The following is a 14,556-nucleotide window of genomic DNA, read 5'->3' on the forward strand; positions in this document are numbered from 1 at the left end:
CACCCAATCACCCCCCTAATCACCCATTAATCACTCCCTGTCACTATCTCAACGCTATTTTTTAGATTAGGTCCTAAACTGCCCCCTTGGGGCTCCTGAACACACCCCCCCCCCACACCCTTAGATCCTCCCTAGACCCTCCCCCCTGTGTACTGTATACATCTATTCTTCCCTATAATCACCCACTGATCACCTGTCAATCACCCATCAATCACCCCCTGTCACCACCTGTCACTGCCACCCATCAGATCAGACCCTAACCTGCCTTTTGTGGGCACCTGATCACCCACCCACACCCTCAGATTGCGTGCAGACCCACCCTAAGATCACCTCTGAAAGTGCATTGTTTACATCTGTTCTCCCCTCTAATCATCCACTGATCACCCATCAATCACCCCGTCACCACCTGTCACTGCTACCCATCAGATCAGACACTAATCTGCACCTTGCGGGCACCCAATCACCTGCCCACACCCTAAATTAGCCCCCCAGACCCCCTCTGATCAACTCACCAGTGCATTGCTTGCATATATTCTCCTCTGTAATCACCTACTGATCACCTATCAACCACCCCGTCACCCCCTGTCACCACCTGTCACTGCTACCCATCAGATCAGGCCCTAATATGCCCCCTGCGGGCTTCTGATCACCCGGCCAAACCCTCACCCGCCCCACCGCAGTGACAGAAATTTTTTTTCTGATCACTGCTGGTACGACTTAATTGCCATGTCCAGGTCATGATTTGAGAACATTCCTGCACTTCAGTGCCAATACAACCTGTCATCTAAGAAGCCACCCTGCTTATGACCGGTTCCACAAAATTCGGCCCCTCATAGACCACCTGTCATCAAAATTTGCAGATGCTTATACCCCTGAACAGTCATTTTGAGGCATTTGGTTTCCAGACTACTCCTCGTGGTTTTGGGCCCCTAAAATGCCAGGGCAGTATAGGAACCCCACAAGTGACCCCATTTTAGAAAGAAGACACCCCAAGGTATTCCGTTAGGTGTATGACGAGTTCATAGAAGATTTTATTTTTTGTCATAAGTTAGCGGAAATTGATTTGTATTGTTTTTTTCTCACAAAGTGTCATTTTCCACTAACTTGTGACAAAAAATAAAATCTTCTATGAACTCACCATACACCTAACGGAATACCTTGGGGTGTCTTCTTTCTAAAATGGGGTCACTTGTGGGGTTTCTATACTGCCCTGGCATTTTAGGGGCCCTAAACCGTGAGGAGTAGTCTAGAAACCAAATGCCTCAAAATTACCTGTGAATAGGACGTTGGGCCCCATAGCGCACCTAGGCTGCAAAAAAGTGTCACACATGTGATATCGCCGTACTCAGGAGAAGTAGTATAATGTGTTTTGGGGTGTATTTTTACACATACCCATGCTGGGTGGGAGAAATATCTCTGTAAAGGGACAATTGTGTGTAAAAAAAATCAAAACATTTTAATTTACAGAGATATTTCTCCCACCCAGCATGGGTATGTGTAAAAATACACCCCAAAACACATTATACTACTTCTCCTGAGTACGGCGATACCACATGTGTGACACTTTTTTGCAACCTAGGTGCGCTAAGAGGCCCAACGTCCTATGAGTACCTTTAGAATTTCACAGGTCATTTTGAGGCATTTGGTTTCTAGACTACTCCTCACGGTTTAGGGCCCCTAAAATGCCAGGGCATTATAGGAACCCCACAAGTGACCCCATTTTAGAAAAAAGACACCCCAAGGTATTCAATTAGGTGTATGGGGAATTCATAGAAGATTTTATTTTTTGTCACAAGTTAGTGGAAAATGACACTTTGTGAAAAAAACAATAAAAATCAATTTCCGCTAACTTGTGAAAAAAAAATGAAATCTTCTATGAACTCCCCATACTACTAACGGAATACCTTGGGGTGTCTTCTTTCTAAAATGGGGTCACTTGTAGGGTTCCTATACTGTCCTGGCATTTTAGGGGCCCTAAACCGTGAGGAGTAGTCTAGAAAATAAATGCCTCAAAATGACCTGTGAAATCCTAAAGGTACTCATAGGACTTTGGGCCCCTTAGCGCAGTTAGGGTGCAAAAAAGTGTCACACATGTGGTATCGCCGTACTCAGGAGAAGTAGTATAATGTGTTTTGGGGTGTATTTTTACACATACCCATGCTGGGTGGGAGAAATATCTCTGTAAATGGACAATTGTGTGTAAAAAAATCAAAAGAAATCTCATTTACAGAGATATTTCTCCCACCCATCATGGGTATGTGTAAAAATACACCCCAAAACACATTATACTATTTCTCCTGAGTAAGGCGATACCACATGTGTGACATTTCTTTTGCAGCCTAGGTGCGCTAAGGGGCCCAAAGTCCTATGAGCACCTTTAGGCTTTACAGGGGTGCTTACAATTTCGCACCCCCCAAAATGCCAGGACAATAAACACACCCCACAAATGACCCCATTTTGGAAACTAGACACTTCAAGGTATTCAGAGAGGGGCATGGTGAGTCCGTGGCAGATTTCATTTTTTTTTGTCACCAGATAGCAGAAATGGAAACTTTTTTTTATTTATTTTTTTTGTCACAAAGTGTCATTTTCCGCTAACTTGTGACAAAAGATAAAATCTTCTATGAACTCACCATGCCTCTTAGTGAATACTTTGGGGTGTCTTCTTTCCAAAATGGGGTCATTTGGGGGGTATTTATACTATCCTGGAATTCTAGCACCTCATGAAACCTGACAGGTGCTCAGAAATGAGAGAGATGCTTCAAAATGGGAAAATTCAATTTTTGCACCATAGTTTGTAAACGCTATAACTTTTACCCAAACCAATAAATATACACTGAATGGATTTTTTTTAATCAAAAACATGTTTGTCCACATTTTTCGCGCTGCATGTATACAGAAATTTTACTTTATTTGAAAAATGTTAGCACAGAAAGTTAAAAAAATCATTTTTTTGCCAAAATTCATGTCTTTTTTGATGAATAGAATAAAAAGTAAAAATCGCAGCACCAATCAAATAGCACCAAAAGAAAGCTGTATTAGTGACAAGAAAAGGAGGTAAAATTCATTTAGATGGTAGCTTGTATGACTGAGCAATAAACCATTTAAGCTGCAGTGGTCTGAATGGAAAAAAGGCTCTGGTCCTTAAGGGTGAAAAGACTGCGGTCCTTAAGTGGTTAACTAAGGTCTGATTGTTTCTACTCCTTACATTCTGCATGAACCCTGACTGTGATTTTTAATGCTTTTGTCTGAACCATGTTTGTGTCTCTTCCATCTTTGTAATTGCAGTACGGAAATGTGTGACCAGAGGAATAACATCACCATGTGCCCCCTATGTGACAAGACGTGTAACTACTGGAAGATCAGCTCAGCGTGCGCCACGGCCAGAGCCAGCCATCTCTTCGACAATCCGGCCACCGTCTTCTTCTCCGTCTTCATGGCCTTATGGGGTGAGACCCGGGACCGCACTGTCACATGACCTCACTTTCCACCCCCGCTCCAGGGAAATTTAGCATAGTTTTGGAACTTATAGAAAGGAGTTTGAAATGACCCCTCACTTCCTGTCCTATGGACCCCTCATAACTTTTTCCCTTTAAATCTGGTGTGTCAAACTCTAATACACAGTGGGATGAAATTAAAAACTGTGACCAAGTCGTGGGCCAACTTTAATGTCTAGTGGCCATCTCCCTACTTTATACAGTTCCCTGGTGTCTAGTGGCTCTCCCTCCCCTATACAGTTCCCAGGTTTTTTTGGCCCCCTCCCTCCCCTATACAATTCCCTGGTGTCTAGTGGGCCCCCTCCCTCCTATATACAGTTCCATGGTATCTAGTGGCACCCCTCCCGCCCCTACATAATTCTCTGATATCTGGTGCCCACCTCCCTCCACTATACAGTTCCCTGGTATCTAGTGGCTCCACTCTCTCCCCTAAACCGTTCCCTGGTGTCTAGTGGCCCCACTCCCTCCCCTATACAGTTCCCTGGTGTCTAGTGGGCCCCCTCCCTCCTATATACAGTTCCCTGGTATCTAGTGGCACCCCTCCCACCCCTACATAGTTCCCTGTCTGATGCCCACCTCCCTCCCCTATACAGTTCCCTGATGTCTAGTGTGCACCTCCTCCCCTATATAGTTCCCTGGTGTCTTGTGGCCCCACTCTCTCCCCTATACAGTTCCCTGGTGTCTAGTGTGACCCTCCCTCCCCTATATAGTTCCCTGGTGTCTTGTGGCCCCACTCCCTCCACCATGTGGCTTTCCTGGTAATCTAGTGCTTCCCTCTTCCTCCCAAATATAGCGTCCCTGATGGTTTTAGTCATCTCACTTAAACCATCAAAGCATCTAACATGCTTGTAAAGAAGTGTCCAAAATTCAAGTATGATGAAACCTCCCCCCCCCCCCCCTCGTATACTTCACATGTTCTGCAGTACCCCAATAACCGATTCTCCAGAGGTAGAGAATGGTGGCTCCTTACACTAACCTTCCTACCCCTAACACAACCCTTGCTTCTACTCACCGATTAATGATATCTCCTTGCCAAATCCATTACCGTTATGCCATTGCTGAATGTCATCTATTGCCGAGTGCGCCGGCACTAAGCACCCCAGCGCCAGAAGTAAGCACTTTGGGAATTTAGGCATTCTGTCCTCCCAATGTGGACCATTGCCAAGGTTCCAAAGAAGCCAAGTTTGAATCCTTTGGCTTGTCTTGAGACTCGTACCTGGTTGCAGATTGTATAGAGGAGCAGTTTATAAGGACACTACATTACCAAATGGGTTTGGGTGTGGGCGATCTGTTAGAGGTGGAGAGATGTGTAGTCCAGAGGAGTCCCGAGACTTCCTACGGATACAGGAAAAACACAGAGAGAGACCAGGAGCCCCTTATGGTGTAGTATATTACTGTCAAGTTCTGGGTAAATACAAAGTGATGAGGTACTCACAAAGGTGGGTGGCAAGACCAGCAACCACAGTATAAAAAGCAGTGAGGAAATCCCATCCCCACTCGGGCTCTTTGTCTTCAAATGTATGGGTCGCACGCCAGAAAAAAAAAGATGGTTTGGTTACACAAAACAAACATTTGACAGCAACCAATAATAACTAGGGGGCTGTACACAATATCACTGGGAGGGAGAAGGTGCCCCAAAAAATACCCATGGATGTAATAAATATAAAATGGCTTACCTCTAAGAACGGGCAACGCCAATATAAGAAAGACATAATAACCAAACATCAAAAAATGATAACGCGTTTCGCGGAGCACAGTCTGCTTCCTCAGATCAAATGAAGCAGTGTCTTTTAGGCACTCCGAGCTCTGCACCTTGGCTACCCAGACACTGCTTTATTTGATCTGAGGAAGCGGACTGTGCTCCGCAAAACGCGTTATCGTTTTTTGTGTTGTATTATTAAAATTTCTTTCTTACATTGATGATGCCACTCCCTCTTAGAGATGAGCCATTTTATATTTAACACATCCATGGTTATTTTTTTGCGGTGCCTTCTCCCTCCCAGTGAATCTGTTCGAGGAGATTTCTGTGGCTGGATGTTGCACTTGTTGTTGTTGACGGATGACTTGCTGACAGAAGCCCTACGGACACCTCATCATATGGCGCTCCCCACAGACCTGCCTCTGCCCCGCTTATCCTGGTCACACACATTCGGTCCGGGCTATTTATTGGCTGTGGAGATGAAGGTTTTGTTTGCGTCTGAGAAAGCCTTGCAGCTGCTCGGAGACTTCCGATGGGTTTGCGTTTCTCATGGTCCTGATCTTCTGTCTTCTTCCAGGCCGGTGTCCCGGGAGCTGCTGCTGCTCAGCGTGTCTTTCTGTCCCTCTAGGATTTTGTTTAGCGTTCTTATTTTGGCTTTCCTAGTTTTATTTATATTTTTTCTTTTAATATGCGCAATGAGGATGTAGAAGGCACATCTGTTAGCGTTTAGCTCAGCGAGTCCCCGGAGATCGCCTCATCTCCACGGAATAACCTTTGTAACAATTAGCGTGTTTTGCCTTCTGATGAAGCGCTCTTCCCAGACAGACGCTCAATGCGGTTCTTCTGAGAACATCTCTGCAGGACACAATGTGATATGGCAGCCATGGAGAGGATATCTGTGCTTGTGAATTAGTGGCACGCTGTGGGCTCAGGCTTCACCCACAATTGGCCTTGGACTACTAGAGAAACATAGACAGTGACTTACTATGGTAGGATTAGAGTGTGAGCTTCTCTGAGGACAGTCAGTGACATGACTATGCACTCTGTAATGTGCTGCAGGAGATGTCAGTGCTATATAAATACATAATAATAATATGGTAGGACATTAGACTAGGACTATGGTAGGATTAGAGTGTGAGCTCCTCTGAGGGCAGTCAGTGACATGACTATGTACTCTGTACAGTGCTGCAGAAGATGTCAGTGCTATATAAATACATAATAATAATATGGTAGGACATTAGACTAGGACTATGGTAGGATTAGAGTGTTAGCTCCTCTGAGGACAGTCAGTGACATGACTATGTACTCTGTAATGTGCTGCAGAAGATGTCAGTGCTATATAAATACATAATAATAATATGGTAGGACATTAGACTATGACTATGTATTCTGTTTCAGCTGCTGTGGCTATGTAATTACTGATCCCTAGACTGTCCCAAGTCCCAGTGGAATGGCAATAACTTACATAAGGGCAGTATCCACAGATAGGTGACTCAATGGACGACACAGATGAAGATCTTGAAGAGGTTTAATCTTGCAGTGTAGATCTTACAGTGACAAATTCCATAGGTCAAAATGAAGTAGCTTTACCAGGTACAGAGAGAAGATGCAGCACATGCTTACAGATACTTGTCTGAAGAGATACTGACTAAGGGAGGAGTGGCTACATGGGTGGAACAAAACTACAGGGAAGGGAGAGGAACAAACTAGCTACAGCCAAACTTAGCTGATGAACATCATAACACAAGTCCATGTATGTGGGACACAACACTCCCCGCCTGAAATCTTTAGATTTCACTAATATTATAGCAACATTAATCTAATGTTAAGTCCATAGTTCAACAAACTTGTCCTTAAAAACCTGTAAAAGAAAGCAAACAGCAATAAACATAGCAAACTTTGCTTGAGTAAGTCTCAGTAGGTTTTCTTGACAAAGTTCTTGTAACACAACCCATCTTCAAGTCAGGGAGGCCACAATATGTCAAACCTCATCTGACTCACAATTGTAATCCAAGGGATAAACAGTTTCCAGGAGTTTCAGGTCTTGCCTTGACCTGAAGAGTGTTCTTCATGAGGTAGTAGCAACACCACCTCAGTAACAGGTCTGAAGAAGATTTTAGTTGTACCTCCTTTGGTAATCTTGACTTCGACCTTCCTCACCTTCCCATCTTCACTGGGAATGGCTTTGACAATAAGTCCAGTTGGCCAGTCATTGTGAGAAACGTCTTTATCTCTCAGAAGCACAAGGTCTCCTTCTTGAAGATTTGGCTTAGTCTCTTGCCATTTATGGCGGCTCTGAAGAGTATGCAGATATTCCTTCCTCCAACGGCTCCAGAATACATTTGCCAGATGTTGAACCTGCTTCCACTGACGTCTGTGAATGTTAGAGCAGTCCAAGTCCACGGGTGGTAGTGGGATGTTGCCAAAGTGTTGCAGGAGTTAATATTGTTGGAGAATCTGGATCTGAAGACACAGGTACTAGTGGTCTTGCATTAATTATTGCAGAAACTTCAGCTAGTAGAGTAGTCAATGTCTCGTGGGTAAGTCGTCCTGAGTCTAACAACATGGAATTTAAGATTCGCCTTGTAATTCCGATCATGCGTTCCCAGGAACCTCCCATGTGGGAAGAGTGAGGGGGGTTAAAAACCCATGAACATCCACTGTTTTTGAAGAAATTATCCAGTTGTAGTTCCTTGCAGGCTCCAACAAAGTTGGTTCCACAGTCAGACCTGAGTTGCTTGACAGGACCTCTAATGGCGAAAAATCTTCGAAGAGCATTGATGAAACAGGAGGAGTCCATAGACTCAATTACCTCAATATGCACAGCTCGTACACTTAGGCAAGTAAACAGTACGGCCCACCGTTTATTGTTAGCCATGCCACCACGGGTCTTGCGTGCACAGACCGACCATGGGCCAAAGACATCCACTCCGACATAGGTAAAAGGTGGGTCAGTACTCAGTCTGTCTATCGGGAGATCAGCCATTTGCTGATGATGAGGAGTTCTTCTCAACCTACGACACTTAACACACTTGTGAAGCACTGAAGAAATGCATCTTTTCATGCCGGTGATCCACAAACCTGCTGATCTGACAACACCTTCAGTGAACTGTCGGCCTTGGTGCTTCACTTGATCATGGTAATGCCGAACTAAAAGAACAGCTACATGGTGACTGCCAGGCACAATGACTGGACTTTGCTCCTTGCTGGAAAGGTTGGCTTTCCCAATCCGACCTCCTACACGTAACAACCCATGTTCATCAATGATTGGATTTAACTTTAGAAGAGCATTGTTTTTGGGAAACTTGCAGTTTTCCATGATAAGGTTGATCTCTTTTGTGTAGTAGCTCTCCTGTTGCACACATTGAAGTATAATTTCTTCAGCATGAGAGATTTCTTCAAAGGTGGGATGGTTCTTACAAATGTGCCAACCACGGCACTCGAGTGGCATTCCAGAATTACCCTTGAAGCAGCAAACAATATGTCTCAGGCGTGCAATGACACGGGTTAGAGATGACCATGTGGAGAATCGCTGGAAGCGGTGTGATCCAAGTGTTTTCTTCTGATGTATGGTAGTATAAAGAGTGATACTTTCAGGTCTGATTTCCTTGTCAACTTCAGAATCTACTAAGTTGAAAACATCAGTAGTGCTGGACTCAGAATTATCATGTAGGAAATCTGGAGGCAGTAGCCAGTTTGACTTTGCAAGTTCATTTGCTGGTAATGCTCTAGTGCCATGGTCTGCTGGGTTCTGATTGGTTGAAATGTAATGCCATTGTTGTGGTGTGGAAAACCTTCGGATACGTTCTACTCTGTTGCTGACATACACATAGAACCGTCTAGTTTGGTTGTGTATGTACCCGAGCACAACTTTGCTGTCAGTGTAGAAGTCAAAGGAATCAATCACAGTGTCCATTTCACTCTTAATGGTTTCTGCCATTTCTACAGCTAACACAGCTGCACAGAGTTCAAGCCTTGGAACAGTGTGTCCAGACTTTGGTGTTAGCTTAGTCTTACCAAGGAGAAACCGCACAGAAGGTCTATTATCAAGTCCAGTAAGATGAAGGTAGGCTACAGCTGCAATTGCCTCAACAGATGCATCTGAAAAGATGTGGATTTCTTTCCTTTTAGCAGAAGCTAGGGAGATGGATGTGTAGCAGCGTGGGATTTGGAGATTTTCCAGTGCCTTTAAGGAATTCTTCCATGTTTCCCATGCTTTCAGCTTATTATCAGGTAGTGGAGTGTCCCAGTCTACCTTCTCCAATGTGAGTTGTCTCAACAGAAACTTTCCTCGGATTGTCACTGGAGCTACAAATCCCAAGGGGTCGTAGATACTGTTGACGACCGACAAGACTCCCCTTTTTGTAAAGGGCTTATCACAGATTGACACTTGAAAGGTGAATGTGTCTTGCTTGATATCCCAGAGCAAGCCAAGACTGCGCTGCATGGGAAGGTCTTCAGACCCTAAGTCAAGATTCTTTAGGTTAATAGCATAGTCCTCCTTGTGGAAGGCCTTCATTACCTTGTTGCTGTTGGAGATGATCTTGTGTAGTCTAAGGTTGGCCACAGACAACATTTCTTGAACTCTTCGTAGAAGGTCAATAGCTTCTTCCTCTGTAGGAAGGGATTTAAGTCCATCATCCACATAGAAGTTTTTCTCCACAAAATGACGAGCATCAGTTCCATACTCTTGTTCACCTTCTTGGGCAGTTCTTCTCAGTCCGTAGATTGCTACTGAAGGTGAAGGACTGTTCCCGAATACATGCACCTTCATGCGGTAGTCTATGACCTTGTCATTTAAGTCATTGTTTCTGTGCCATAGGAACCTAAGGTAATTTCTGTCCTGCTCACGGACAATGAAGCAGTGAAACATTTGTTGGATGTCAGCCATTACTGCTATAGGCTCTTGTCTGAATCGGATTAACACTCCTATAAGGCTGTTGTTCAAGTTGGGCCCAGTAAGAAGAACATTGTTCAAACTGACTCCTTCATATTGAGCACTCGAGTCAAATACTACTCTAATTTGACTAGGTTTGCGGGGGTGGTACACACCAAAGGATGGAAGATACCAGCATTCTTCTCCCTCCTTCAATGGTGGAGCAGGTTCAGCGTGATCATTTTCTAAAACCTTGTGCATAAAGGATACAAAATGTTTCTTCATCTCTGGTTTCTTCTCAAAGGAACGTTTTAATGAAGCAAATCTGGACACTGCTTGCTGACGGTTGTTTGGCAGTCTCTCTCTCGGTGTACGAAAGGGTAGAGGGGCTACCCAACTGTTTTCTTGGTTTTGAGTGAATTCCTTATCCATGATCTTGAGAAACTCTTTGTCTTCAATGGCAAGTGCTGGTTTTTCATCATTACTAGTTGTAATGAACACTGTGTCACCAATGCAATCTTCCTGGTGATGGAAGATGGGTTTACTGTCACTGGTGATGTTGAATCTCTCCTTAACACTGTAATGATAAGGACATGGTTCGAAAAGAGTTTTGCGCCCATTAGGTAGAATGTAAGTTTTGCAAGAAGAAATTTTGGTAGCTCTTTTCGTTCTGTTTACACACACATTTCCAATGACAACCCAGCCAAGATCAAGGCGCTGCGCATACGGAGCATCATGGGAACCATTTATTTGCTGGTGTGCTTTATGCACCCTTAGAATGTCTCTGCCGAGCAAAAGAAGAATTTCTGCATTTTCATCAAGTGGTGGTAAGTGTTTGGCGACAGCTCTTAAATGTGCATGATGAAAGGCAGCTTCAGGTGTAGGAATCTCTTCTCTGTGGGAAGGAATCTGGTTGCATTCAGCAAGGGTAGGCAGTGGCAGTTCTATAGTACCATCAAGAGAAGCTATCATGAATCCATTAGCTCTTCTCCCTGTCACTTCTGAAACACCTCCACATGTGCCAAGTGTGTATGGCAGGGAATCTCCTTTAACTCTGAAGTAATCAAAGAATTGTGACTTAGCAAGTAAGTGATTGCTCTGATCATCCAGAATTGTATATAGTTTCATGGCTCTTTCAGGCTGTCCCTTGGGATACACTCTGACTAGGCATATCTTTGCACAAGACCTGTCACAAAGATCTTCTCCACAAACCTCAGTGCATGTAGAAGAAATTAAAGTAGAGTCTGCTGTCTGGTTTGCATTCTCCCCGCCATGATTTGTGGCAGGATCAGAATCTGCAGAGGAAGAGGTATGCTGAAGTGGATGGAGCGCTTGTATATGGGTGTTGCTTCCACAATCTTTGCATTTGATTTCAGCCTTACACTCTTTTGCAAGATGTTCTGTTGAAGCACAGCACTTAAAGCAAATCCCAAGTTTCTTTAAAATTTCTTTGCGTTCTTGCAATGGCTTTTTACGGAACCCATGGCAGTTCTTAAGAGCATGTGGTTTCTTATGAATTGGACATTGGCGATTGGGATTATCTGTCTTATCTCCTTGTCCGCCCTTTTCAGGGTTAGCAGCAGGATCAGGTAGCACATTAGTCTTTTTAACTGACATGGGTCCCCTATGACTCCTTGGTTTATTCAGAGCAAATTTGTCTTTAGCGAAATTTGAACCCGAGATGTTTGACTCATTGAAAAAGAAGCTTGGATCATTCTTGGTTTCTGCAATGTTCTTGATGAAGTCACAGAAGTAGAAGAATGGTGGGAAAGAAACCTTTTTCTCTTTCTTGTACTTTGAACCCATGGTTGCCCACTTCTCCTGTATTCCATATGGCAGTTTTGCAGCAATTGGATTCACACCATGGGCAGTGTCAAGATAGCTAAGGCCTGGGAGGTGAGGATCTGCCTTAGCGAGCTGTACTTCAAGCAAAAGATCACTCAGTTCCTGAAATTTCTGATTATCCTTACCAGATATCTTGGGAAAGTCTTTCAACCTTTTAAGCAGAGCATCTTCTACAGCTTCCGGACTACCATAACTCTGGTCTAGGCGTTCCCAAGCTGCGTGTAGGCCTGCAGATGGATTGTCAACATGAACAGCTTTCAGTCGCTTCACACGTTCTCTTGACTGAGGGCCTAGCCACTTTATCAACATGTCAAATTCTTCACCAGGAGGTATTCCCAGGTCGTTTATTGCAGCCTTAAAGGTAGACTTCCATCCTCTATAATTTTCAGGGTGGTCATCGAAGCTTGTGAGGCCCGTGCTTGTGAGCTCACAGCGAACCATGTATCTAGCTAGGTCTGACACATCAGCACATGGTGGCCTAGGGAAGTATAGATTTGCATGGGGGTTTAAGCCAGGAACAGGTTGAAAGTCCATTGCTATGGCAGGATGTGATTCAGAAGTAATGTTGTTGTCAGGAAGCATATCAGTAACATGAAGAGGTGATGGTAGCTTGGCTTGGATGCTGGCCCCTGTGTTGACAGCCGGATACTTAGTAGTCTGAGCATTGTGAGGCAAGATGCGGCTTGAGGGCCCATCTTGATGTGCAGAAGGACCAGAAGGTTTAAGGTCTTGCTTGGACACAATACGTTCAGATGGCTGATGTCTTAAAGGAGTGTCCATGTCATCAGGAGCATCAAAGGGTGCAGAGAGATTGCTGTTGTGGTTGAGGACATAGTTCTTTGTGCGCTCTATCGGATCTTCTGAGTTTGCCATGCTGACACTGTCTAAATCACTTCCAACAGCTTCTTCTAAAACTCTTAATTTTGCTTCTGCAGTAGCTTGCTCACATTTTCTTTCTAGAGCTTCAATTTCAACTTTCTTGCGGGAAGCTTCTGCTTCCATTTCTGCTTTCTTGCGGGCAGCTTCTACCATTTCTGCTTTCTTGCGGGAAGCTTCTGCTTCCATTTCTGCTTTCTTGCGGGCAGCTTCTACCATTTCTGCTTCCATTTCTGCTTTCTTGTCAGCGAAGGCAGCTCGCACCTTGGCAGCCTCTACTTCTGCACGAGCCCTTACAAGTTCACTAAGGGTGGAACTTCTTGAGTGGGATGATCTTGAAGATCTCTTTGTGTGTCTAGTAGATGTGGAGCGATGAGATGCAGTTTCTTGCAGCTGTGTAATTCTTGCCTCTACATTAGCTTTGGTTTCAGACACCTTTATATTTCTCTCCTGGTTCAGATGTTCAAACCTTTTTAGTTCTTCTAAAGATTCTTCTGTGTTTGTGCTCCTTAGGAATGACATGTACTTAGTGCAGAGCCTCTGATAACTTTCATATGCAGACTTGAAGTGTAAGAGAGCGCCCTCTAGTTGTAGTACTCTCTGGCTAGGCTGTGTGACTTCAGACATGTAATGCACAGTCCTCTCCCAGAGGTGTGTTAGATCAACTGAGAACTCCTCCATTGTAACTTCAAAGTTTTCTTTAGATTTCCAAGAAAGTTTGGTTATACGTCTAGGTCTGACACTTGCTTCTGTCATTATATCTGCATTTTCCTCTTGCAGCAGAGTGTCAGGCATTTGCTGATCCTCAGTGTTTTCAGCTTGGCTCAGAGGGAACACTTGTTCAGCCATGGGTGTCAGGTTACAGGGAGCTGGCTGTGTGGGTTGATACAATGTAACAGTTTTCAGCAGGCGGGAACAGGAGAGATGTTCTGCAGAGAGAAATGCTGCCTCTCTAGCTTCACAGGGCAGGCTTAATAGCAGTATTCAGAATACACAGTTTATAATGCAGACACACAGTTTATATTCCCACTGGCCTCCTCACAGATCACTGTAGCTGTAGTAGTTCTGAGTGAGATGCTGAGCCAGTTCTGTAGTATGCTGGATGCAATGTACTGCAGTCTGTAGTGTGACTAGCAGGCTGCTGAATATCACAGTGATGACTGTATGGTCTTCTATTCGTTTTGACTGTTCTGTTTCAGCTGCTGTGGCTATGTAATTACTGATCCCTAGACTGTCCCAAGTCCCAGTGGAATGGCAATAACTTACATAAGGGCAGTATCCACAGATAGGTGACTCAATGGACGACACAGATGAAGATCTTGAAGAGGTTTAATCTTGCAGTGTAGATCTTACAGTGACAAATTCCATAGGTCAAAACGAAGTAGCTTTACCAGGTACAGAGAGAAGATGCAGCACATGCTTACAGATACTTGTCTGAAGAGATACTGACTATGGGAGGAGTGGCTACATGGGTGGAACAAAACTACAGGGAAGGGAGAGGAACAAACTAGCTACAGCCAAACTTAGCTGATGAACATTAATCCTACCATAGTGTTGTGTCCCACATACATGGACTTGTGTTATGAATCATAACACAAGTCCATGTATGTGGGACACAACACTATGGTAGGATTAGAGTGTGAGCTCCTCTGAGGACAGTCAGTGACCTGACTATGTACTTTGTAATGTGCTGCAGAAGATGTCAGTGCTATATAAATACATCATAATAATATGGTAGGACATTACACTATGACTATGGTAGG

The 14,556-nt window shown here is 44.2% G+C and overlaps 1 protein-coding gene across 12 annotated transcripts in view; it reads left to right on the plus strand.

The window, feature by feature from the left end:
- The window catches only part of ANO1 (anoctamin 1), a 1,209,699-nt gene that overhangs the window by 1,114,699 nt on the left and 80,444 nt on the right, over positions 1–14,556 (plus strand). For all 12 annotated transcript variants that reach the window (XM_068260041.1, XM_068260039.1, XM_068260043.1 and 9 more), the window contains one exon: positions 3,289–3,449. In XM_068260041.1, coding sequence (XP_068116142.1) covers positions 3,289–3,449 — 161 coding nt within the window. The remainder of the gene's footprint in view (positions 1–3,288; positions 3,450–14,556) is intronic.

Source organism: Hyperolius riggenbachi, chromosome 11 (assembly GCF_040937935.1).
Source record: "Hyperolius riggenbachi isolate aHypRig1 chromosome 11, aHypRig1.pri, whole genome shotgun sequence".
NCBI lineage: Eukaryota > Metazoa > Chordata > Amphibia > Anura > Hyperoliidae > Hyperolius > Hyperolius riggenbachi.